Source organism: Mus caroli, chromosome 8 (genome assembly GCF_900094665.2).
Source record: "Mus caroli chromosome 8, CAROLI_EIJ_v1.1, whole genome shotgun sequence".
Classification (NCBI taxonomy): Eukaryota; Metazoa; Chordata; class Mammalia; order Rodentia; family Muridae; genus Mus; species Mus caroli.
In genome coordinates, this window is record NC_034577.1 from 12,476,144 (window position 1) to 12,502,466 (window position 26,323).

The 26,323-nt window shown below is 40.9% G+C and overlaps 1 protein-coding gene across 1 annotated transcript in view; it reads right to left on the reverse strand.

Moving 5' to 3' along the window:
* Positions 1-26,323, reverse strand: part of Csmd1 (CUB and Sushi multiple domains 1) — a 1,596,626-nt gene that overhangs the window by 247,336 nt on the left and 1,322,967 nt on the right. Inside the window, exons 24-25 of the mRNA XM_029480674.1 lie at positions 5,114-5,305; positions 3,940-4,066 (exon numbers count right to left, since the gene is read on the reverse strand). Coding sequence (XP_029336534.1) covers positions 3,940-4,066; positions 5,114-5,305 — 319 coding nt within the window. The remainder of the gene's footprint in view (positions 1-3,939; positions 4,067-5,113; positions 5,306-26,323) is intronic.

Below are 26,323 nucleotides of genomic sequence, written 5' to 3' on the forward strand. Positions count from 1 at the left end.
CTCTCTTTATTCTTTCTCTTCCTTCTTTCCCTCTGCTCAGTTTTAAGTCCTCTTTCTTGCTCCNCTTACATGATGAGGATCTAACGTGAGGTCAGTGGATCCCTACATGGAGCTATGGTCAAGAACTTAGCAACACAATTGCCTTTTGCATGATGTGCTAAGCTTGGGCAGATGATCCATCAGAACTTTAACAATACTGCTATTTGTGGGCTTATGAACTTATGTCTTTGTCAGGATTTTACTGCTGTGAACAGACACGATGACCAAGCCAACTCTTGTAAAGAAGAACATTTAATTGGGGCTGGCTTACAGGGTCAGAGATTTAGTCCATCATCAAGGTGGGAGCAGGGCAACATCTAGGNAGGCATGATGCAGCAGAGCTGAGAGTTCTACATCTGCAACTNAAGGCTGCTAGTAGAAGACTGACTTCCAGGTAGCTAGGGTGAGGGTCTTAAGCCCATGCCCATAGTTTCACACCACTCCAACAAGGCCACACCTCCTAATAGTGCTACTCCCTAGGTCAAGCATATACAAACCCTCACATTCCACTCCCTGTCCTCATAGACTTGTTTTTTTGAGTCTATGGGTGCCATACCTAAACATAGCATAATGCAAAATATATTTGGTTCAACTTCAAAGGTCTCCATAGTCTATAGCAGTCTCAACAATATTAAGTCTAAAATCCAGCCAGGCATGGTGGCACACACCTTTAATCCCAGCACAAAAAAGTCTAAAATTCAGTCTCTTCTGAGATTCATCCAATCACTTAACTGTAATCCCCAAAGCAAGACAGAAAACCAACTGTCCAGTCTCCAAATTCTGCATCTCCATGTCTGATGTCAAAGTGGTCTTCAGGTCTCCAACTTTTTTGCATCTTTGTTGAATGCAACAAATTTCTTTCTCCTTGGCTGGTTCCACTCCCTGTTATCAGCTTTTCTCAGGAGATAGCCCATGGCTCTGGCATCTTGTACATCTTGGGGTCTCCAAGGCAACTCCAATGTTACAGCTTCTCATCTCANTGTCTCTGATCCACACATGATCTTCTGGGCTTCTCCTAAGGGCTTGTGTCACTTCTCTAGCTCTGCTCCCTGTAGCACTCTAACTTCAGGTTGATCCACTCCACTGCTGCTGCTGTTCTTGGTGATTATCCCACAGTACTGGCATCTCCAATATACTGGGTTCTTTGACTGCAACTAGGCTTCACCAATAGCCTCTCATAGGCTCTGTTCATGGTGCCGAGTCTCAGATCCTTTGCATGACCCCTTCAGTCCTGGGCCATCAACTGTAGCTGACGCTGCACTTTCACCAATGGCCTTCCATGACTTCTCACAATGCCAAGTGTCAGGTATTTTTCATGATGACTTCATACCTTCAAAACCAGTACAACCTAGGTGACTCTTACTCATCACTAAGTTCACCTGCTGCAAGAGGTACAGCCTTAACTCTGGAACACAGCTTCTTTGTGCTCTCAGATAACACTTCCCAGAAGATTCCACCTCAGTGATGCTGGTCTCTTTTTAATCACCACTAATTTCTTAGCTCCAGCTAACTAGCATCAAATGTCCCAGTAGTTCCTTCTATTCTGGTCTCTAAAGCCAGAGCAACATGGCCAACACTCTGAGTTCTGTTGCTTCCTAGGGCTGGAACATGTTCCCCACCCCACCCCACCCCACCCCCTTGGTCTATTACATTGTCACTGGCCTTCTGTTTTCCAATGCCTTCACTGCCTCAGCTTGGCTGGCCTGGAACTTGCTCTATAGACTGACTTTGAACTCAGATCTGCATGCCTTCTCCTAAACACTGGGATTAGAGGTGTGGTCTACCAATCATGAATTTAAGTTTTTCTTCACCTAGCACTGACTCTGTTCTAGGCTGGCCTTGACCTCAGAGATCTGCTTATCTTTGCCTCTTGGGATTACAGGCTAGTACTACCTTGCTTGGAACTAAATTTATCTGGGTGGGATCTTGCCCTAAGGTCACTACTCCCTTAATTCAATGTAATATCTGTGAACACAGGATTCAGCTCCATTTTACTTCTGGGTACCCCTTTAATACTCCAACCATATATTTCATATTTTTCCTTTCACAGCTTGCTCCTTTTCATTAAAATGGTCTTCATAAGAGCCAGTGCCTGGCAAATACAGAAGTGGATGCTCACAGTCATCTATTAGATGGAACACAGGGCCCTCAATGGAGGAGCTAGAGAAAGTACCCAAGGAGCTGAAGCAGTCTGCAACCCTATAGGAGGAACAACAATATGAACTAACCAGTACCCCCCAGAGCTCGTGTCTCTAGCTGCATAAGTAGCAGAAGATGGCCTAGTCGGCCATCATTGGGAAGAGAGGCCCCTTGGTCTTGCAAACTTTATATGCCTCAGTACAGGGGAACACCAGGGCCAAGAACCAGGAGTGGGTGGGTTGGGGAGCAGGGTGGGCAGAGGGTATAGGGGACTTTCTGGATAGCATTTGAAATGTAAATGAAGAAAATATCTAATAAAACATTGTTTAAAAAAAAGAGTGAACTTTAGTAACCACACAACACATTTTACACCAGGCTATTTTGAGACTTCCTTTTTCAAAGCAATTAATCTAAATCTCTTCACCTTAGCCTCAGGCAGATGCTTAGGACAATGCCAAAAAGCAGCCACATTCACCAAAATACCAGAAAAACAGTCTGTAGGCCATGTACTGAAATTATTATCCACTGAAACCTCTTGGGCCAGATTAGCACAGTTCAAAGCACTCACAGCAACAATTACTTCCATATTCCTTCTAGAATAGCCCATTAAGCCCCACTTAAAGCATTCCAGTGCTTTCCAAATCCAAAGTTGCAAAATCCACATTCTTCTAAACAAAAACATTGGTCAGACCTATCAGAGTAATACCCCAGTGCCTGGTATCAACTTCTGTCTTAGGGTTTTACTGCTGTGAACAGATGCCATGACCAAGGCAACTCTTATAAAGAACAACATTTAATTGGAGCTGGCTTTAATTAAAGGTTCAAAGGTTCAGTCTTTCACCATCAAGGTGAGAACAGGGCAGCATCTGGGCAGGCATGATGCAGGCAGAGCTGAGAGTCTACATCTTCATCTGAAGTCATCTAGTGGAAAACTGACTTCCAGGTAGCTAGGTTGAGGATCTTAAGCCCAAGCCCACAGTGACACACCTACTCCAACAAGGCGACATCTTCTAATAGTATCACTCCCTTGGCCAAGCATATACAAACCATCCCAACTTATTATTGCAATAGAAAGCTTGAGTTAAACATTTCTGTTTTCTTCAGGTTTTCACAATCCCATTTTACCAGTCTAAATCTAAGTTGGCATTTTTTTTTTTTTGTTCTCTCTTCTCCCAGGACCACAGGGCAATTTCTGTTTTGTTTGTTTGATTTTTCTTGTTTGTTGTTTTTGTTTTGTTTTGTTTTATCCTTCAGTTTTCTTTTATTAACAGGGGTAGGAACTGAATTAATATCTTCACACCTGCAACCCTGGCTGGTTTCTGAGGCCTGCTTTGGCACATGGCTCACCAGCTAACAAGAAGTAAGCAGAAGATATAATTTGTTCTTTTTTATTGCTAAGACTACTCTACCATAACTCATTCTGCAGGAAGCAAACCCAGGGAGGGTCTCTGGCCTTCTCAGACCACCTAGCTGATGCTCAATGCTGGAGAATGGCTCTTGAAGCTCAGCTCAGTAAAGCTCATGCACATTTTTAAAACCACACAGACACCCCACAGAATTAGTACTTAGTGTTGAAGGTACTGTGTTACACAGCAAAGCTCACTGTCAGACACAGGTTCTTCCCCNTATTGTACACAGCAATGTTTTCTTCTTAAGCTCACAGGTTTTAATCATAGAGTACATGGCNTACTGGTTCTCTTGCAAGGACACTGAACAGACAGACCTCCCACTGTCAAAGGATTGATATCACATAGCAAGTACCTGATGGTCTTTCCAGGATCGGCCTCTATGGTCCAAGTGCAATGAAGGTTGTTGTCATATGGGGCAGGGTAGCCAGGAGACAGTATGCGCCCTGATGTGGCTGCATGGACAAGACCACCACATTCAGCTGCAAAAGACAAGAGAAGGGGAAGTCGACTCAGGTGTCTGCCTGCCTGAGCTCCTGTTTAGTTTTACAAGCAAAGCCTAGCATGCCTGTATTAATTAATAGGCAAGGAGTCAATGCCCTGCCCATCACTTCTCTTTTCCTTCTTCCCATTCTAAACTGGACCAGGTACCCTGAATCTCCAGATCTATTGCAGCTGAGCACACAGTCATTAGCACTCTCTTGCCCTAGTTCTGGTGACAACCATACACACAGCCAACACTCCAAAGTATAGGCCATCTATCTGTTATTCCTGGAATATGCACACATTTGCTCACACATCTTGGGATCTGGTGTAGAATACTATCCTCCCAGCCACAATGCTGCCAATTTCAGGAAATTGGCCAGAACTAATCACAAAAGATTATCATCTTTGATTTTTTTTTGGCTGTTGCCTCACAGGAGGTGGAACTGGGAGAGTGATAACCCTCACCTGAGTATCCACCCCTTCCCACAGCCGTTTGTATACAATTCTGATCCAATTCCTTATGGCCTTGTGGTCTCAGGGAAGGGCTAGAGTAGGCAGGTGGGAAAGAACAGGGTGTGGGGACCTCCATCTAGAGGCAGTGAGGGAGTTAACATACATTCTTGGTCACACTTTCCACTGTGACTGCTTTAAGGCCACCCATACTACTCCTCACACAATGTTTTATGTAGTAAGCCTAATAAACTCCTTGATTCCAAGAGCAAATTGTGGTGGAACTGAATGAACCTCAGTTTGTGGTTGAGTCCTTGGCAAAAGGGGTAGATCTTGCTATGTCTACCTTGGGATGCCATCAGCATATATACAAACATAGTGAGATCCCTGCNCTTGCCCAGGAACTTGTACCAAGCCACGTATAGCTTGAACTCTTTGGACTGATTCTTTCTTTTTTAATTGTTTAATTNATTTATTTATTTTTCTTTTTTATTAGGTATGTTCCTCATTTACNTTTCCAATGCTATCCCAAAAGTCCCCCATACCCTCCCCCCCACTCCCCTACCCAATCTGACCCAGCATTACCGACTCACCCACACAGGAAGGCATAGGTTTGTCCCACACCCTGCGGTCCCCACTCAAGCAGGTCAGGGTACTGCTGCCATGCATTGCGTAGCCCGGGTTGCAGCTGTAGAGAACTACAGTGTCTGTGAAGTGGCCATCATCACGGATCCTGTAGCCATAGTTAGGGATGCCCGGATCCTCACATTTCACTAGGTCAAAACCTAGAGGGAGAAAGAGACAGGTGAATCAACTCAAGAGAGAATGCACATNAGCCTTTAAATGAGAGACCTTCAAGTGTTGGAAGAAAAGGACACAGGTATACTTTCAAAGTAGGGAGAAGAACTTTGGGTCTTGGTAAGATCTAAGATCAAATGGCATTGTTCTAAAGAGTATGGCTGCTATCCTCACCCCTCTACTCTCTATTTTCTGCCTCANAAGGGTTCTGTGTTTCCACCATCCCATCGACACCTCTGGTCAGCATGCTGCTCTCTCCAGCTCAGAGTTCCTAACAGCCATAAGCTCATAGCCTCCTGCTCAACTCAGACATCCCCATCCTGAGGGAGGATAGTGAATGACTGTCATGAGAGCATTGTTCAGGAAATTCACAGCAAGAACTCACAGCAGTCTCAATCACGGCACCCATCTCCTGAAAATTTCCCTACCTTCAAGATCTCAAACACTATATGAATTAAAAAGGTGTTGTTACGACTTGGGAAATAACTCAGTCCGTTGGTTAAGTGCCTGCCTTGGAAAAACAAGACTTGAGTCTGGATCCTCAGTAGCTACCTAACCTGCCTTCTACAGAGGGAGACAAAAATGGTAGGATCCATGAAGCTTGCGAGCTAGTCACTGAGCTCCAGGCTCAGTGACAGACCTTGTCTCCAAAAGTAAGATGGATAGCAATTGAGGAAGACATCCATCATCCACCTCCCACCTTCACACACATATAGAATACAGGCAGAAGCTACCAAATCTGTCCTGCTTATACAAACCGGGTCTCAGGAGCTCCAATCTGCCATGGTCCTGTAGCCTGGGCTAGAGCCACCTGAGGACCTCAGCAGCTCAGACTCCAGAAGGAATCACAGAGACATCTTACCATGAACCCTTGAATGAGTGGATGACCAAAATGGAGATTTAGTTACTGTGGTTCTGAGCTGTACATCATTTTCACAGGAGGTAGTATTTTATAGCTATCTATGGAGACAGCCGTACGCTAACATATTTCTCTGCAGCTCATGATGCAAATTCAATGATTATAAAAAGCAGAGCTAGAAAGTTTGTGGAGCCATGTGGTCTGTTTGCTTCCATTCCTAGGTAACCTTTCTTTGCTAAATTAGATTAAATTTGAAAATGGATGTGTGACTTTCCACACTGTTTGCCTGTCAAGCTTGCAAGCCTTTCAGGAGAATTGCTCTTTACATTTGCAATCTGGTTTTACTCTAGGGAGCTTTAAATAAGCGAGACTAAGTCTTGCTCCTTTGTAGATGGGATGGAAAGTAAAGTAAAGGCTGTTGGTCCTTTCCTGCACAGCACCACAGCTTGGTTTTGCAAAGCTCCCTGCTCTACAGTATCAGACCTCACTGGCCACAGAGTCACTCTCGTCACAGTAACTTTACTCTATTTTCAAATGCTAACCATGTAAGGAAACAGGAGCACAAGAGCAGAAGCGCCTGTCATGTTAGTGCAAAGAAGGACAGTTTGAATTGCCACAATTCAATGTGGGAATAAGGAACGTGCCTCAGTTGTGGGCTGTGCTGGAGCTTTGCTAATTATCCCATCTCAGTAAAATACTGGCGCCTTGTGCAGCCTGTGAACAAGTCCTCCTGAGCCCTGGCGCTGCACCAGGCCTGAGCGATGGTATAAGCCTCGATCATTCTGATGCAATTGCATTTGACTTTGGAATTTGTAAGGGATATCATCTGAACTGGACTTCAGGATGCAATCCTGCCCAGGCCTTGGGTCAACAGGGGACAGAATGATCAGCTAGGTTGCAGAAACCTCACACCTCCAGGGAGATTCCGTTGGTGGGAGCAAACGAAGTGCCCAAATGTTCCATCTTCTTAAACTGAGTAGGCTTAGTATCATCCCAGGGGGGACAAACACTTGGGAATCCATTAAACAGAAAAAGTCTAGGCAGAAAATCATAAACACTGTGAAGACAATATTGAGCCTTATTGTCAGTGCTATTGTATTAGGGCACAGAACCAACTAAAGCATCCAGTTAGTGTGACACTTTGCACACAATAGTCCACCCAGGTCTTGTCATTGAGGGACTCAACTGCAGGCAATCCAGAGACTTTCTCCATGACCACGGTCTACAGAGTTCACCCACCATCATCGAAAAGGTCATCTGCCGAGAGCAGCTAGAATCCAGATATTCTAAGTTCATAAAAATGCCACATGTAGATCCATATTCAGAATGTGTATAGGTCAAAAACACTCAGTTGGATTTCTATAACAGCATGTTGGTAAGATTAAGTGAACTAAGTGTTTGATCAGGTCTTTAAACTGTACACATGCTTGGAATCTTTGAAAATTGCCAGTTTGGTGCAATGGTCTCAATCACAGTTAGAGTAGGGTAAGGTTTCCATTCCACTAATGCATGTCAAGTAATTGTGCACACACACACACACACACACACACACACACACACACACACACTTTAGGTGAGATGAGAATGTACACACAAAAATGATCACAGTGGCCATCCAGTTCCACAATAAATCATGTCTTCCATTACTGTGGATGTGTGCTTTCATTTATGGAACAAGGGCAGCAATGCTCTTGGGAGTTCAGTGAACAGTTTCAGTACTGCATAGCCACCACTGCTCAGATGGTCTATAGATTTAAGTGTCTATGATATTACTCAGAACATGTATCCTTTAGGCTGAGCAAGTATGTTCTTTGTGGGACCAAATCTCTTAGGTCCACAAGGATTTTTATTTCACAATGATCTTAGAAGAATATTTTCTTCTCTTCTAATGGCTTGAAGCCTTTATTTGAGGCAAGGAAGAACATTTTTTTTTAAAAAGAAACAAAAGAGAGAGATAATAACACACATATCAGTAAAAATGCCAACTGAATTTGATGTGGAGCAAGGTTTTAAAGAATTATGTTTAGTGCCTTTTTTATTGCTTAGTCGAGAAATTTGTTTGGGCAACATGTCAGACCAAGTAGGGAAGGAAGCTGTTTATTGATAAGGGAGAATGCCACCAGGAAGACAGTCAGTCTTCCTTCTTAGGCTATGTGTTATTTTTTTCCTGTACCTTTATTATTTGTTCCAAAGGTCACAAGAAATCTGTGGCCTCATAAAAGTCCTGCACTCAATTCTTCACACCTCTAGGCTCACTTAGTTCTTCTGTGAGATACATCTTTCCACACTGGAAGGTAGAGGAGTATTTGGCTATTTGAGAACTCATTTGTCTAATTGTCAATCCACCAAAGAGAGCATTGTTCTTCTAAATTTCTAACTGCTTGTTAATTGACACAGTTACAGCAGAAATAAGAAGCACTTACACCTGGAGGATGCATAGGCTGTGATTTTGGTTGATATTTTAGTGGGGTGAGAGGAAGGCATATCACCTTCCAGAGATAAGTCTGTGTGTCCTTTGCACCACAAAAAAGCTTAGTCACAAGCCATGAAACAAGGTAGTGTCTGTGTGGGTACTCAGGGTTGGACCAGAGTCTGCCTGGGTCTCCAGCCTTAGAGCTACCAGTCTCTCTAGACACCTATAGCCCCGTGTCTGAATCTGTGGGTGTCCAGGACTGCATGTCTACTGTGAATCAGGAAGAACAATCAACACCATCTTCTTCTAGAATAACCTAACACTACTTTCAAAATTGATAAAGGCATTGAGTTGATTTGCAACTACAGAAGTCTAAAATTATTCTACATCATTCTAGGATGCTAAATCTTCACTGTTTTAGGGGAAATTTTTTAATACAACTTATTCTTTTAATTCCAAGTTGCTAGAAGACATTTTATTTGAATCTACAAAAATATTTCTGTGAAAAAGAGACATTGCTGATATAATGTGAAGTTAAAAAGATTTCAAAATAGTTTATGTGAAGGCCACGAAGCAATAATAGCTTAAAAATGCTGACAAGTCACCTCTCCTACAGTGAAACCACAGGCTGCCAGGGACAGGGTAAATACTGCCTGTATTTTTTCTTTATGCCATAGGAACTTAAAAAAATAAATCAAGTTATTTGTGTCAAAACACTATGAAGAACTATAGTCTAAGCTTGGATATTTAGTCATTTTGCTTCCATCTGTCCTCTAGAGTTTTCTTCACAAGTCATTGATGCAGCAAGAATTCACTGTGTTCTAGTCAAAATAAGATCCAAACATCAAGTATATTAAAATTTACTCCCCAGTATCTTTTGCAGTGATATTGCATTTTGATATTCCTCACACCACCTCTTTTCTAAGACATGTCTTTCCCCTACAGCACTCCCAAATCTAATGAAGATTTGGTGATAGAGTAGACTGAATATTTATTGTCTAACTTCTTAACTAAAACTTCACTTTACATGTACCCCTCTATTCAGTAAGGACCTAGAGTAGGGTGTTATTAACTCTGGCTAAGTGTCCCAGAGGATGTGCCTTTTTTTGCTCAGTGAGCTACAGAATTGAGTTAGAAGTGGCACCTGCCAACTGTGGATCCCTGGTGTCTTCTCCTGGGAATAACTGAGACCATCTGACACTTATGGTAAACCACTATCTCACAGTTTAACATAAAGCATTGCAAATTGGACAATGTTCTTGTCTTGGCAAAATAATCGTTTTTTTAGTAATCAAAAAAAGCTTATCACCTCCAAAATATGGATAATGATGTCACACATCTGCTTCAGAAAGGAGAGGAATACTGAAAATGATCTAAATATCTATTTTGTTAACTCTAGTAGCAGCCTTATGAAGTAAAAGAAAGGTCGATATGGGGTTATTACTTAAACTAAATTTTGTGACTTACTTGAGAGGGAAAGTTAATTAATATTGAGCTTCTTGAAGTGGTTAATTGACCAGTGTTTTAAAGTACAACTCATAAGAATAAAATTCTCTAAGTGCAGTATTTGCATTGGTTTGAAAATATCGAGTTATAAATCTGTGTCATTCCTTGGTCATGGTTACTATAGGTTTCCATTGATTTATAAGGTAAGGTAATTATTCATTGATTGATTTCATTTTACCCATATATTAAGTAATTTTTCACACATTATCTTTTAACATTACTTTTGTTATTTTTTATGTGAAGATCCCTGTGTCAAGAAATTACAAATTTTCAGTAAAATAACAATAGTAATAAGGATATACTCAAATGGAAATGTGAGTTCCCTGAACTCTGTAGAGAGACAAGAAAGTCAAGAGGTCTATAATGGAAGTCAGATAGTGAAATGCCTCCTGATACTCCTAAAAGCACCCAGTGCATTTTATCAAATAACTCATGACTGTGCAATGAAAGTACACTAATGTTTTTATAATTAAAGGATAAAACAAGGTTAATGCAGATAAGGTCTTTTCAAGTTGATTCCGAAATACTACTACACCATTCTGAATTTGTTGTCCAATTCCAACAAAACCTAGTTGGTTTTGCCCTAGTGAGAGGAGTCAAGAATTGAAACAACATCCACTCTGAGGTGTCTCTGTAGAGGAACTCAAACTCCTTACTCTCTGTGATGGTTTGTATATGCTTGGCTAAGGGGGTGGCACTATTAGAAGGTGTGGCCTTGTTGGAGTAGGTGTGGCCCTGTTGGAGTAGGTGTGTCTCTGTGGGTGTGGGCTTTAAGACTCTCATCCTAGCTGCCTAGAAGCCAGTATTCTGCTAGTAGCCTTCAGATGAAGATGTAGAACTCTCAGCTCCTCCTGTACCATGTCTGCCCAGACTCTGCCATGCTCCTGCCTTGATGATTATGGAAGAAATCACTGAACCTGTAAGCCAGCCCCAATTAAATGTCCTTTATAAGACTTGCACTGGTTATGGTGTCTGTTCACAGCAGTAAAACCCTAAGACACTCTGATTTCTCATTACAAGTCCTTACTTTCTGTATTTTAGAACAAGGCTGTATGGAGCAGGAAAAAGTTCAGCAGAGCAGCAGACTGAAATTCTGACCCACCTGGAGCCCTTCTCCACACACTAAACTTGAAACTCCAGCCAAGAACCTTGATTCCCTTGCTAAGACACTATCATCAGTTTTGAGCCATGCAGGAAGACTAAGAAATGGCTTTAGAACTCATGGAATGTAGCCCACAGGTTATCACAACCACATGGGTGGGCCTAGATGTGACACAGCTCTGAGGACTATGTGTCCTGAGGATTTTATGGTCTTATGGAATTCTGCTCTGCTTGCTGCCCTCATGTTCCTCTTACTCTAAGAGTTATATGAAAACTTTATGGGAGCTTCAAGCCTTCCACTGGACAGTATCCCTGACATTGGCAACACTAATGCTTGATTTCTTTCAGGCATTGCTGCTGGAGCAGATTAATGATGCTATCACCACCCTAGAGAACAACTTAGAGATGTGGATTGTCAACAATGACCACCACCCTTAGAAAACATTTGGAACAATGACGTTGCTAATGAAGCTATGCTGAGATAGTTTTACTACTGGCTCTGATATAAAAAATGTTAGGGAACAATTTGAAGTTCAGAAAGGCACACTCTTATTAGTTAAGCTAAGGACCCTTTATGGTCAGGAAACAAGAACAATGGCAGCACTGGGTGATGAGTCTCACTAAGGCTGGACTGGTGATGATTGGTTTCTTATACCCATTTTTTCCTTAGCTTCCTGATGTGATTTATTAAGAATTGCTTGTGAGGAGATAAGAATTTTGAGAATTTAAGGTAGATATGACTGTTTTTATATAAAAGTTTAGATTTGTGATTCTTTAAGATTCTTACAAGATTACTTTTAAAGATAAATAATAAAATATAAATTAAATATAATATATATTATACATATAATATATTTATAAATATATAAATTAAAAATAAAATAATTAAATAAAATAATATAATAATAATTAAATAATAAAATAATAATAAATATATAATAATTAAATAATAAAATAATTACTTTCTTCTTTATAACTGAAAATTGCTGCCCGGCTGTTGGCTGAGTAAACTACCCTGCTTGCTTACATTTTGTTAATCTATAGCAAGTTGGTTAAGAATGTTTGTGGGTTTTTGAGAATTTTATTTTTTTACTTGTTCTATGTAATGTTAAATCTTGTAAAGGTACTGAAAACACACTGTTTTTTCATAATCACTCACTAGAAGAAAATTAAAATTTAATCTCATNGTAATTGTATATTGCTTGAAAGATTTTTCTGAGATATATACGCTTGGAAGAAAAATAAAGTGAGGTTTGGTATGGTAAGGTGTGGTGTGGTGTGACTAGAACATTTTCTCTTCCATCCATTAACTATGTATGTACATAAAAAGTTTGTGTAAATGGGGGTTGAAACATTGTTCCTTACATCCACCAATTGTGTGTATTTATGTATATATGTGTGGAATATTTAGATTCTGCTTACTGGAGCTTTGCTTTAACCAAACCATGTGTGAATATGTGTATGTCTGTCTGTAGGTCTNTTTTCATGTATGTAAATATGTATTCATGCATGTATGTGTGTATGAAGCTATTGGACTCTGCCTTTTATACATTCAGTATGTGTGTGTGTGTATATGTGTGTGTGTGTGTGTGTGTGAATTTTCTCTCTTTCCCTCTCTTTCTCACCTGCCCTAAGGAGTTAAAGAAGTTCATAATTTTCCAGTGTCCACAGGAAGTGCCAGCCCCAGTAAAGTAAGCTTTGTACCTTCAGAAAAAAAGTCTGCTGAACAGCTTCTCTAATCACTGGATGCCTTTGGCAGCAGCCCCTGTAGGTATCTGGATTCACCCAGAACGGCAGCTCTAAGCACTAACCTCCAACAGGTGCCTACCTAGGTTTACCCACAACATGGATGCCAAAGCCAGAGTCATTGGCAATGTTGGGCTCAGGCAATAGAGGAAAGGAATCCTACCTTCTTCTCTGTAGCCAAGGAACTAAATACTGACAAGGCATTTTGCTAAATGATGGAGTAGAGGCAGGGGTACAGAGGCACAGAGAGATGTCTGGGCACTAGCAGGAAGAAAGCCATTTGGATAGTTCTAGAACGAAGTACAGCTACCTTACCTAGTCCTCAAACCAGAGTGAAATCATACTGGAAAGAAAATTCGTGGGCATGATGGAGAAAAAACATTGTGGTATCCAGAGAAGAATGGTAGTCATGGTTCTCAGTGGTACCCAGAGAAGAATGAATGATGTGCAGCCTACGTATGACCTCTGTATCTGCTGAAGCTATCTGACAAAGAAGTGGAGTCAGATGGGTAGGACAGGGCAGGAGAAAGGTTGGGGAATACAAAACACACTGATCNAACACTAATGTATCATTGAACCTGGCTCAGAAATACTGGCATAGAGAATGTGGGGGTGGCACACAAATAACCATCGACCCACAGGGATACAGGGAGGGACACACACCACAGACCCAGCATTTAAGAGTTCATTTGTGGTCCTATAGAACAGATTGGAGTGGGAACAGATAGGAAGGCAGAGTCAATGCAAAGCTATCAAAAGTAGAGTTAGAGGACAATGGTTTAGATGAGATGTGAGCTAATGTGGAGGAGGAAGAGCAGAGCTCCTGAGGAAGAGAGCATAGACACTGAGCACAAGACACTGAACCTAAGCCCACCCCTCACTCGGAGATCAGCCCTCACCAAGGCTTCCTGAGACACCAAGAAAGCAAAGAAATCTTTCATTGATGATAATTAGGAGCTAATCTTAATAAACATGTTTCAGAGAATACTCACACACAGAACAAGACATTTCATGTTCTCTTGGATTCCAATTGGAAAATCAGACTTATGAATTAGCACAAATTGTGACGATTGTCTAAGAACACATTAAGACATGTACCTGAGCCATCCCAGCCAAAGCTCATTCATGCTTTGGAACTTCCTTGGTTGTTCTTGCTGGCCTTTCCCAATGACGTGTGCAAGCTGTTCATTTCTATCTTTTTAAATAAAGGGAGGGACATATGTGGCAAGAAGGGGCATAGAATATTTTTAGCTTCCACATTGACATTNCCAGAGTCCTTGAAAGTTTCAGGATGNCATAGAAGCCACTTAGTTATGTGGCATGGTGCAAATGGCTTTCTAGTGTTTCTGCTTAATATGTCCATATATTGTAGCTTTTTTTCACATTTAATTTTGATGATAAATTTGAGAGAAAAACCGATACTCTGATATAAAAGTGAAATTTCAATATTATGCTTCAAAATCGATTTTAATTAACATTTCTGACTGATGATGATGCTTTTGATACTAAACACATCTAATAGTTCACTGGGATCACTCAAGTTTCTTTTTATTGATGAAATATACTTGTGAGCATAAGAACTTCTCTCATGTGTTTTGTGAGCACACATGTTCATGTGTGTACAGACTCATGTGCATGTAGGAGCCAGACACAGATGTAAGGAGTCTTCCTTAATCACTCTTCACATTACTCTTTGAGACACGTTCTCCCGTTCACCCTATAGCCTACCATTTGGGCCAGACTGCACTGAGCCTGAGCCTCCACCTGTCTTTGCATCCTCACACTTCCCAATCACATATTGCCGTGGACATGCTTTGAATGTGGGTTCTGGGAACTGAACTCAGGTCCTCATACTTGCATGGTGAGCAATTTATAGATGGAGTTATCTCTCTAAGCCAACATATTTGTTATTTCTATATTATTGTTGGATAGACTATAGTAACAGGTGTTAAAACTAAAGAGACAGGGAGGAAGAGAAACAGACATAGACAGAATGCATAGACATGATTGCTTTCATTATCTACCTGAAGATTCAGGTATATCATCTTTGTTTTACTCATTGGTTACTGAGACTATATTGCTTCAAATACATATAAAGCACATTGCCTATTTCTGATTTATGTTGAAGAAGAACATTATATGCTGAAGAGATAAACAATATAAATACTTGTTTACTGGTTGAAAACCAACATGTAACAGTTATCATTTTGGGAGAATATCACGTTAGTAGAACATCGAGTGCTCACTTGACACACACTGAACACATATTAACTTCACTGGGTAAAACATCCATTTATTTCATTGCCTAGGCCCAGCCATGGCTTCCAGGGCTCAGCCTCACAAGANGTGTCACAGATCCATCAGCGAGTGCCTAAGGANACAGAGGGCATTCTTGTGTTGGTGGNTACCGGCAAAGGAGGTCACATGCCGAGTTGCATGGCTCCTTCCTTGAGGGTCCGTGGCAACAGGAGAGGAGCACAGGAAAGCCCATGTATAGGCAGCCACTCTCTGAGTGTATGGCTGCTTCTAAATGAGCCACCTGTGCTTCCCTGGGGACAAGGTACTGATGAGAAGCCACACAGGTGAGCCTGGGCGTGGCTCTTCCTTCTGTTTCACAAGTGCACATACAGACAATGCTCATGCAAACACTTNTACACAGGAATACCCAGGAGAAGTACAACTGTGACCTCAGTGGACAACATTTCACATTTCATAGCAGAAATACCAGTGTTCAGAATATAATACAGGACAAACTGATGGTCTACACACAGGTGATTTAGTAATTTAAAATGTAACTTCCCCCTTCAGGGGTCTGCTTTTGTTTTCTTTTTTTTTTCAAATTTGTTTTTCTAGGATTAATATGTCAAAGTAGTATTCTTGTTTTCCACTTTGAAATTCCACAATTTATTAAAACGCCTAGATGGTTCTAAGCATCTGCTTGGCTGGCAGGAGAGTCTGTGTAACTGCAAAGTCTTCCCGGACAAAGATGAGNGAAAATTTATAAGATAAAAATAGTTTTATATAACTCTCTAATAAATATTCATTTCACAAAGTGAGACAGGAAGTAAAGCTAGATTGAACATAGAATTTCAAGCCTGGAATGTCAGCACAAATGGAGCCAACCTGCAGGGGAAGGTAATGACAAAAGGCGACCCCATCAACACAGCCCCGATGCCAAAATGCAGCATGCACAAATTCTGATGTGCCTTTAAGATTTAAAATTCCCTTCAAACATATATTTTCAACAATGTTTCTAAGAGTCTTCAGCATATTTTTGTGAAATTGAATTACATAATTATTTTTAAAGTTAGGAATAGCCTCAACATGAAATCATTTAAATGCAAATGCTGGAGAGACAATTAGGGAAACATTCAATTATATATATATATGAAGTATAGTTTTTTTAGCATTCAACTTTAATTCCCATTGTCTAAAACTCAGTACTGCATACCTTCATTTTGATTTAATTTTCATGATAATATCCAAATTGGCACCTCTAAAAATACTTTTTATACACTCTGGGTAATATATTCTTTTCATCTACTATTGGCTTAGGAGCTTGTGGAGGTGGCTGGTCCTGACCCTGGCAACTTATTTAGGAACATAGTCCTTTATGTGACCTTCTCTTAGCAAGGACTTGTCTGGCCATGACAGAAGACACGGTCTGTGTCATGTGAGGCAGATTACAGTTACCTCTAACATAATCTGAAGAGAGGACTCTAAGNCAGAATGTTAGGACTAGGATTGGTTCAATCAAGTAAAATGTTCAAAGCCTGGCAATCTTCAGGTTTCATGAGGTAGTGTGAGGCTGGGGGACTTCTAAAGAAATAAACTTCATATCCACTTAGGAATTTTAACCTAATACTGGGAAAGGGGAGGGCAGGTAGCTATGGCAGGGGAGGTGCAACCCCATTTGCCTCCCTGTNCTATCCTGGAGAAATAGCCTGCCACCTGGCCTTCCATGCAGCTCTTAAATGTCTTGGTGCTTGGGTAAGACACACTTTGGGAGGTTAGACTGCAGCTCTCTTTACTTGCTTCAGTGAATTGGTGTTCTTTTTCATCATCCAACGTCATGCTAAAGACTTCTTTGGTTGAGAGTCATAAGATGACTGTGAGATTTCCATTGCCCCAGGAACCTGTTCAACTTTGGACTGAGNAATGTAACCAGCACTCCTCATGTTAAGTTTTCCCACCCTCTGGGTCTGGAGAGATGGCTCAGTGGTTAAGAGCACTGGATGCTCTTCCAGAGGTCCTGAATTCAATTCCCAGCAACCACAGGGTGGCTGTAATGGGATCTGACCCCCTCTTCTGGTATGTCAGAACANAGGGACAGTGTACTCAAATACATAAAATAAATACATAAATCTTAAAAACAATGTTTCCCCACCCTAGNTAGCCCATGCCTGCTCCCCATATGCCTCTGAGAGCAGTTACTGGTACAGCTATTAGCAAAGGTTAGGATAATTTTGATANACCCCTTCAAGGCATGTTTTCCTTGTTAGTCTATAAGGATTGTGAGCCATACACTCACAATCCAAGCACAGTGATTTCCTTCTTCTTTCTCACTCTCTTCACGGTCCCTGCCTGAATCCTGCCCCTCTCTCTTCTGCAGAACNTAGGCTGTAGGCCTAGTCAGTGATAACTTGGGGGGCAAGGTTTATATAGCATCCTGTACATGAGCACCTCCCCATGGGGGCAGTATTTAGCATTTGGATATCTAGCAGCACCAAACCAACCCTTACATTTCACTCTTCAAGGAATGGCTGATGGCTTAGTCCCTGGGAGTTCTTTTGGAGGAACACTCTCATAGAAGCACGGGGAGAGAGGATGTGATTGGGTGTTTCTGGGAGGGAGGAAAACTGAGAAATGAGATGACATTTGAAATGTAAATAAAGAAAATATCCAAGAAAAAAGAAGAATGGCTGAATGTCAGCGAGCTGTCAGGCTGACTGTAACTCCTGAGTGCCAGGCTGCCCTCTCTCTGCTGCTTATGTCATGAATGAACAGCCACCTGTGCAGGAGCTGAAGCTCCATAGTGCACTAATGGGCTCAGTGCGGATCCTAAACATGAAGTAGAGATAAATTTCACCATGCAAACTATCACCAGTGGAACAAAGTCATTGCATCAGATTTATTCATCAAAATCACCTCTCCTGTTCTGTGAGGTCAGCCATTGCAGGTTTTCCTGCAGGTTCTTAGAGTAGGGCAATCTCATGCTTCCCAAGTGTGTCCTCCTTGGCCACACCCCCATCCCATCCTCCCCTCCTTCCTATTGGCCTTCCTATAAACTGGAGCCAAGAACACAGAGTCTCCTGTTTTAATTTCCAGTGATGTGGTCATCTGAGAAATCCCCAGAAGCCGTTTGTCTGTCGCAGTCTGTCTTATAGGAACAGAGAGGGGTTTATTATTGTCCAAATCAGTTTGTGCTGATTCTACTCTGTTTGGAACTTGCCCCTTGCTATGGTTCAAGCACTAAGTATACTCTGAAATTTCTTATGAATCCTGCCACAAATGAAAAAAACATCAGTGTTGTCCTTGCTTTTTATTCTTTTATTTCATTGTGTCTGTTATTCCAGGTAGGATATAACCTGAAAATATGGGCAGGATTGCTTTAATTTTAATCTATACAATCCTGACCCTTAATGTATAAGGCATGCCATAAGGTCATGTCACCATACTTAATTGATATTCATTTTAATCTAGATAATGAGCTGATAGCTGCCACGGACTAAACTAAAATAACAACCTTCTAGTGAATTCCATCTTTAGTGAAATATAAACTTCATTGCTTGTCCACATAAAGCAACTAGCAAATGGGCTTTCAAAATCAAGAAGATAAATTTATTCCCTGCGAGTTTTAATACTTCTTAATTTCCACAAGAAATTGGAAGGATTTAAAAATAGTATTCAATCAGAAATATGCAGCAATGGAAATTTCAAAACGAGTTTAATAATAATAATTCATGTGACTAGAAAAGAAGCTGGCAAGTTTCCCATTTCTCTACAAATTGAGTTTCCAAAGAGGGAATCCCATCGGCCCCATGCTGTGCTGATGGAAGGATGCTCATAGCATTATGCACATATTAAGACAGGCAAAAACATGGCTTATTTTACATCACATACATTTTAGCACAGACATCTTCATTAGAAATACAAAGTGGTTTTATTTTGGCCATGGTAAATTGAGTTAGAGGATGTAACAGGAACTGAATGTGAAATCTCAGGTTTGTGAGAGCTAATCCCTGGGTGGCAGAATAGATTGACAACAGAAACAGAGAATCCCTTCCTGTTCTTTTGTTTCTGGGCTTTGAGTTGAGATTTACTTTCTCCTTGTGGGCCACACTATCCTGGAACCAGTTCTCCTTCTGTCTCACTCTCTCTATCACTGGGATTATAAGCATGGGCAACCACCCAAACTGTTTTTGCATTTCTTGATAAAAGGTTTTCTTGCTTTTATTTTCTACAAAAGATGTTGCATACCTTCATGTCTAAATGTGTCTTTTATTTAAAAGTATCAGTGAGTCCATGAGCATCCATTCAACCACTTTCTTCAATTTCTTTATTATCTACGAGGACAAATCAGTAATCTCTGACCCTTCACGGGCCTGCCTGATCCACACTGGCCTTACTTCAAAGAGAGGCACATTGTCATGAGTGGAAGATTCTAGAAAGAATAATGATTACCAGCGCATAGATGGCCACCACAGATATTTTACTCTTACCCTTTTAGCTCATATTTCACGGGCCAAGATGCATGATGTGCTGGGTTCCAGTGAGTTAATCAAAGCAGAAGGAAGTCCATGGAGTCCAGGCCTCTAAGCCTGGCATATTCCCAAGATACTAAGCTTTGTGACTGTGGAGCTCTTAGTAAGGAGCCAGGTGGCCTACTCAGGGTCAGAAGAAGGCCACCCCTATTTCATTCAAAGGCTTCAATCAACCAAAGGGGGGTATTAATGGCCTCACAGCAGACAGCCTGATCTTTCCTTTATACTCGTCCTGCCCTCTCTTGCTCAGTGATTTCTGAGTCTTAAATGTCAGGCTGTATTGGAGGAGTATCAACTTAGATTGGGCATCCCATGGTCCATAGTTTTCCATATTTTTTCGAGTAATGGATTTCTCTAATTGTCTTCATCTACTGTAAAAAGGCATCCCCTTGATGAGGCATGAGAGCTAGACTTATTTAAAAAACTTTCTCCTCTCTGTTTTTCACATGAAAAAAAAAACCAAAAACCAAAAACAAAACACTGACCAGGTCTTACTGCTCTTTCTTTTACACTCTACACCTAAAGGCTTTGTGACACAGTCTCAGAAGAGACAGGAGGGCAACATTCTTGACACCATAGCAAATATTAAATCTTTTTCAGTTCTGAAATACCCTTTGATGTTTTCTTTTCTATTTCTTTGAATTTCAAAACTTAGGGTCGAAGGTTAATTGTTCATTTTTAGAAGCCAAATAGGTGTGGGCATGTGGCAGGCCAAGCAGTTGGCCACACCAAGCTGGGGCAGGATGCTGGTCTCTGGATACCCACGTATGTATCCTCCTTCCATACCTTTTCCCTGAGACACAGTCTGAGAAGGTAAGTTTCATTCTTGGCACTCACTGTTGGTCACCATTTGTTCTCCAACTCCAGATTCTTGGCCAGCTTCAAGCTCCATGTTTCTCAGTCTTTTGTTGCCTGTTTTATGTTCCCTCAGCCCAGAATCCTCACATTGGATTCTATCCAAATGGGTTGTTTGCAGGTTGATGCCTTCAAAAATGTTTATTTAATCATAAAAAATTGGCAATGTTGTTACAATTTAAATAGCCATCACAGTCCTTGTGCCAATCAATAGTGGGGAAAAAAAAGTTTTTGAGTTTGAATCCATTACATGATTTTCACTTTTGGTTGTGAGACAAGCCTTTAATAACTGAGCCATCTCTACAGCACATGCCTTTTATTTTTAAAGGCATCATGAAAAATGCCTTAATGTAGGTAAGAAGAGTCAGTCTCTGCCAACCCATGACCAGTGCTACTGCCTTCGTGACAAGAGGTCCAGGTATTTGAGAATCTTACTGATCACAGATGACCCTGCACAAGTGTAGTGTATTGATGACAGATAAAGACAATAATTATTGCTTTTTATTACCACTAAGAANGTGGTGGTAGAGGATTCTATCATCATTGCTCCATAAAACTTGATGCTTTATAGTGTTTGGTGACATCATCTGTCTGTCGGCCTTCATTTTATTTCTCCCTTAAGTCATGAGCTTTGACAATAGTCATTGTAATTAACAATTACAATTACAGTTAAATGCCCTTCTCTGGGTCCTCGNATCTTCTTCCAAGTCCTGGTGGCCAGTAATACCACAGCAGTTCTGATAGCACGAGCAATTCAAGTTGTGAAAAGTAAAGAACAAATTGTTTATATAAGGGGGAAAAATCTCATAAACCAAAGAAAATCTAGTTAAGGAATTATATAAAAGGCTGAAAAGAGTGGTCCTGAGCTAACACCTCTTTAATGGACGTGATACTGTAGATCACCAAGGAATCCCAAGTACTGACCTTGGCAACTTTACATTAGCCCAGAGTCAAGCAACTAACAACCTCCCTGGGATTTTTTTTCCCTAGCATAGTAAAGTTTCCTAGTTTACCTTTGTCATGATGTAGGTATTAGGAAGTTAGCAGAAGAGAATAAAACATATCCAATTACAAGGCAGAAGATGGGTTGTATGGTCCACCTCTCCCTCCAGTTTGCCCTTTGATGCCGAGCTAACAAGATAGGCATCATCTCCGTCACTTCTTCCCTTAAATGCAGTAAGAACACTCTCCTTCCTTCTCCCTCTAAGAGGTGAAAAGACTTGTGACCTGACTGCATTGTAACCTCATTTTGAGGCAGTGGAAGTAGCATGGACTTTAAGTTCAAGATGAAACACATCCATATTCACAAACCAGCATCTTCTTAGGAATGCTGTCAGATTTGGCCATAATTATTTTTAATGGCATCTTATGATTTTTAAACTTTTATTCTGCTATGTACCTAAAAAATGTACTATGGGGATGAGACGTTATCAAGCAAGCCACAGACTGCAGGGTCAGATGGGAATGTATCTCATAGATAGAACTGAATTCTCCAGGGTAGAGTTGCCTCTCCTCTTTACAAAATACCCATCCTGTTTCACAATAAATTTTAGAGTTCCTTCTAGATCCTTTCAGCAGCCTGTGTCTCTATTGTATTTGAATTGCTATTGTGACATTTCCCCTGGAAGTCATTTGTGTCAAGAAATGGATTACACAGCACACAGTTTTATGGGTTGGCATCTCTCATAGAAGCAGTGTAAAAACGTGGTGTACTGAGTTATANGAGACAGACAGATGTGATTCCATAGAGATAGGAAAGGTTACAAACACACAATCACAGGACCTCTGTGTCACATTGTCAGAGCCTTGACATTCAAACTCTCCCTCCTCATGATGTTATTTTTATATGGAACAACCTATTCTGAGTATGCAATGTCTCTTTCAAATTACAGAATATTTTATATTTAAAAAAATCATTTTGAAGCCTATTAACGTTAAGGTTATTCTTCTCCAAAACTTAATGTCATTGCCTTGTCCTTTAAAGAAAATTCATTGGGCAATTATCTCAATAGTGACCCCCAAATTAAATGTGGTCAAACTAATGATAGCTAGTCAAAGATCTATAACTAATTATGAGAATTGAACTGGGTACTGGGGAATGTCAAGATGAATTNTAGATAAAAATAAAAACCATGTTGCCATTTACAAGTGCTAGAAGTTAATCTGTTCGCTTCACTTCTACAGAGCTTATTTGTATGATTGTGAACCACCTCACCAGGCTCCATTCTCTACTCTTCCATCCCACCACCCCTGTTATTGGCTACCATCACCACCTCCATTACTCTCCTGGGCTCAGCTTACTCCCAGGAGTCTGTCATCTAACCCACTGGTGCTCCAAGTGGGAGGCCTACAGCTTTTTACTTGACTAATTCTTAAGTGGCCCAAGATAAAGGTGTCCCTGTCATTAAGCAGACTGGAAGTCCTAACCCAAGAAGACCGTAGGCTCTGGATTTTATCCTCAGGAGCAAAGTAAATCTGACATGTTGTAAGGCTCACAGGAGGCCCTTGATGCTGTGGGGTTACCTCTGTCATTTAATTCAATAACAAATTGAAACTGGTTATTGTTATTACACCCCCAAGTCTTTCTAAGGACCCTTTGGTAGATGAAGNGATTCCCTTTTCTTGAGACCAAGTCTCTGACTTAACAGTCTGTTTGTGTTCTGAGCAGCTAGTATCAATGTCAGTATGGTGTCACAGCATTCCCCATCCCACTCCAGGGTGTGATATTATCCCTGGACTCAGCTCTGGCTCCCAGCGCTTGAACTACCTGCTTCTGCACAGGACTCTTCTGTATCATNTACATGAGGATTTGAAAGTGATCCCTATTGGACAACTAAGGCCTAGTATCTCCCTCAAATAAATTATCACAGATCATGTGCACNGTCACATGACTTTTTCAGAGATGATTTACTTGAAAATCAATAAAGAGACGCACAATGAACTATTAACAGATGATCATTCGGATGATAATACACATACACACATTGTCTAGAAAGCATAAATGTTGTTATCATATAGGTAGTAAATACACAGGTGAATAGAAGCTCAACAGACAGGTTGCTGAAGATACCTGTTAAGATGTGGACCAGATGCTTTGATCCCAGACATTATACAGCAAGATTATTTCTCAGGGTCCATCATAGAATAATAACCAGTTTCTATGGCAGCAAGATTCCAGCACAGAGNAGAGGGGACATAAGCAAGCACAGAAGAAAGAGCTTGGGGCTACACAGATNGCTCAGCGGGTATGAGTGCTTGCTGTGTAAGTGTGAGCAAAGACCTAAGTTCAAGTCTCCAGCATCCATGAGACCTGGGTGTGTCTGTTCTCATCTGTAATATGAGCCATACTTAGGCAGAGACAGAGAGACTGCTGTGTGGGCATGCTTCAAGTTCAGTCAGAAAACTTGTCTTAGGGGAACAAGACAGTGATAGAACAGAACATGTAATGTCCTCCTTTTCTCCATTCTGTAAGCACACATGCATGCGTGCACATGCACACACACACACATACACACACAAACACTGTACTCACATACACATGCAAAAATTTAAAAAGTACAAAACATACAATAACAACAATGACAATGACAAAACAAAGCACTACTTGTCTTGAAAGACCAACATAATAACATTAAGCCCTGTTGTTGGTATGAGTGTGTATCAGGGCATGGGCTTCTAATTCCTCTTCATTTGAGTCATTCTTCAAAGTCCCTTGCTGATAAAAACCATGTTGCACAGGTCAGTTCTTTTCTTTTGGTTCTTATTTCTATTTCAGTCTTACTGGTAGTACAAAAGCTTCCTNTCTGTGTTGTTCTAGCTGCTCTTACATAGTTCTCATGTGACAATGATGTCACATGAGATCAGATACCCCTCTATTCTGCTGGAGTCATGCTTTCTTCTGTGAAAAGAGAGGCAATGACAAGATAAAATTGCTATGAGCCAAAGTTAGAAATCAGTTTATTAGCTAGCAGTAGGATGAGTCCTGTATAAAACTCAACCTTGATGACATGTCCATTCATTGCTCTTGTCTTATATCTTTCTTATTTTATTAATTAATTAATTAATTAATTAATTTACTTATTTACACATAGGGACTATATGTATATATGCCATCAGGCATATATAGAGGTCAGTGGACAAGTTGCAAAGTCTTCTATCATTTGGGTCTAAGGGATGGAACTCAGGACTCCAGCAGGGTTAGTAGTAGTCACCTCTGCTTACTTCCATCTTGCAAGGACCTGTTTTGGATCTTTGTGAGCATTTCTGATAGTGCTNAGAGGCCAGCTGGACCTGCAGGGGGCTTGNCTACTCAGGCTTGTTACCCACAGCTCAATTCAACGAGCACTTGAGTTCAGATATAGAAGACCAGAGATGAAGTGTTAAAAGAGTGACAGCCACAGGCCTCTCAGTGCTTTCAGAGATTTGTACAGATCAAATTACTGTATCGATAACAACATGGAAGATTACTTAACAACCCATGGACTTTGGGCACACAATACTTTCAAATGTGTTTAAATCTATTAAACTATTTTATTTAAATTACAAAATTATTTAAAATAAAAGTATAATTTCTACTATGCATGTGCCCATTCATACTGTCAATTTATGGAATTGTGTGAGGAGGAATTGTGATAGACAAGTATCCTAAAGGAGAGAATGTGGGTACAGATGCTACAGTGATGCTGAGGGCTACCTTCTGTATGGCCACCCTCTGCACACATAACCCATTCCAATTCCTGTAGTGTGAGTAGACCCTTAAACCTACCTCCTGTCCAGTGTGGGAGAGAAGCTGCAGGTGTTTGAAGGTGCTACATGGGCTAACAATGAGTTGGTGGAATAGGGTTATCTGTGAGAGACTGCAGCAATCAGGAGACACCCTTCAGAGAGGGTTAGCCTCTGAGAGGGGTAAGCTTTGGGGCAGCAGGAATACTACCATGAACTTCAAGGAGAAATGCTATGGTAGGCAAGGTNTGCATCATGAGGATCCAAGAGCCAGTGATCTGTCTGTAGNGTGGACAACATTGAACTTCAAAGGGGTTTCATCTTTCATCATAGCCTGTGAGACCCTGAGGACAAACCAAACTATGACTCCTGGGCACCCTGAGTGAATGAGTGTGGGCTATTTATGGATTTTTTTTCCATACCAGATACTCCCCAAAAAACTACCTATTATTTTAAAATATCTCCATAGAATCGCCTAGCAGCCAGCTATGGGAAAACAGATCATGCTTAGAACAGTTTCCAACAGTTTTCCCAGCTGCTATAATGGCTTCTTGGGAGCAAAAGCTCTTTTGAATAAAGCCTACATAGACACAATAATGTCTCATGACAGCACTGTAAGACACATGTTATGTTGATCTCAATTTTCACCTCCATTGAAATGAAATAAAAGTCTGTAACTNTTTCAGTGGACCCCTGTGTAGGTTGATTTTTCTGTTTTCCTGACTCTGTTCTGGTCTATGCATTGCTCATTGTACAACTGTTAACACATTTTAGAACTATTCACTGCATGGTAAGCTGGCCTGACATCATTCCCTAGGGTATAAAACACCATAAAGACTGAGAAGATAAGGGGCTGGAGAGATGGTTTGGTAGGTAAGAACACTGGATGCTCTTACCAAGGACCAACATTAGGCAGCCCACAACTGTCTATAACTTCAGTTCCAGGGCATATGACACCCCTTATGATCTCCCCAGGCACTCACTGAACACATGTGATGTTCACACATACGTGCAGATTAACTATGCATACACATAAAAG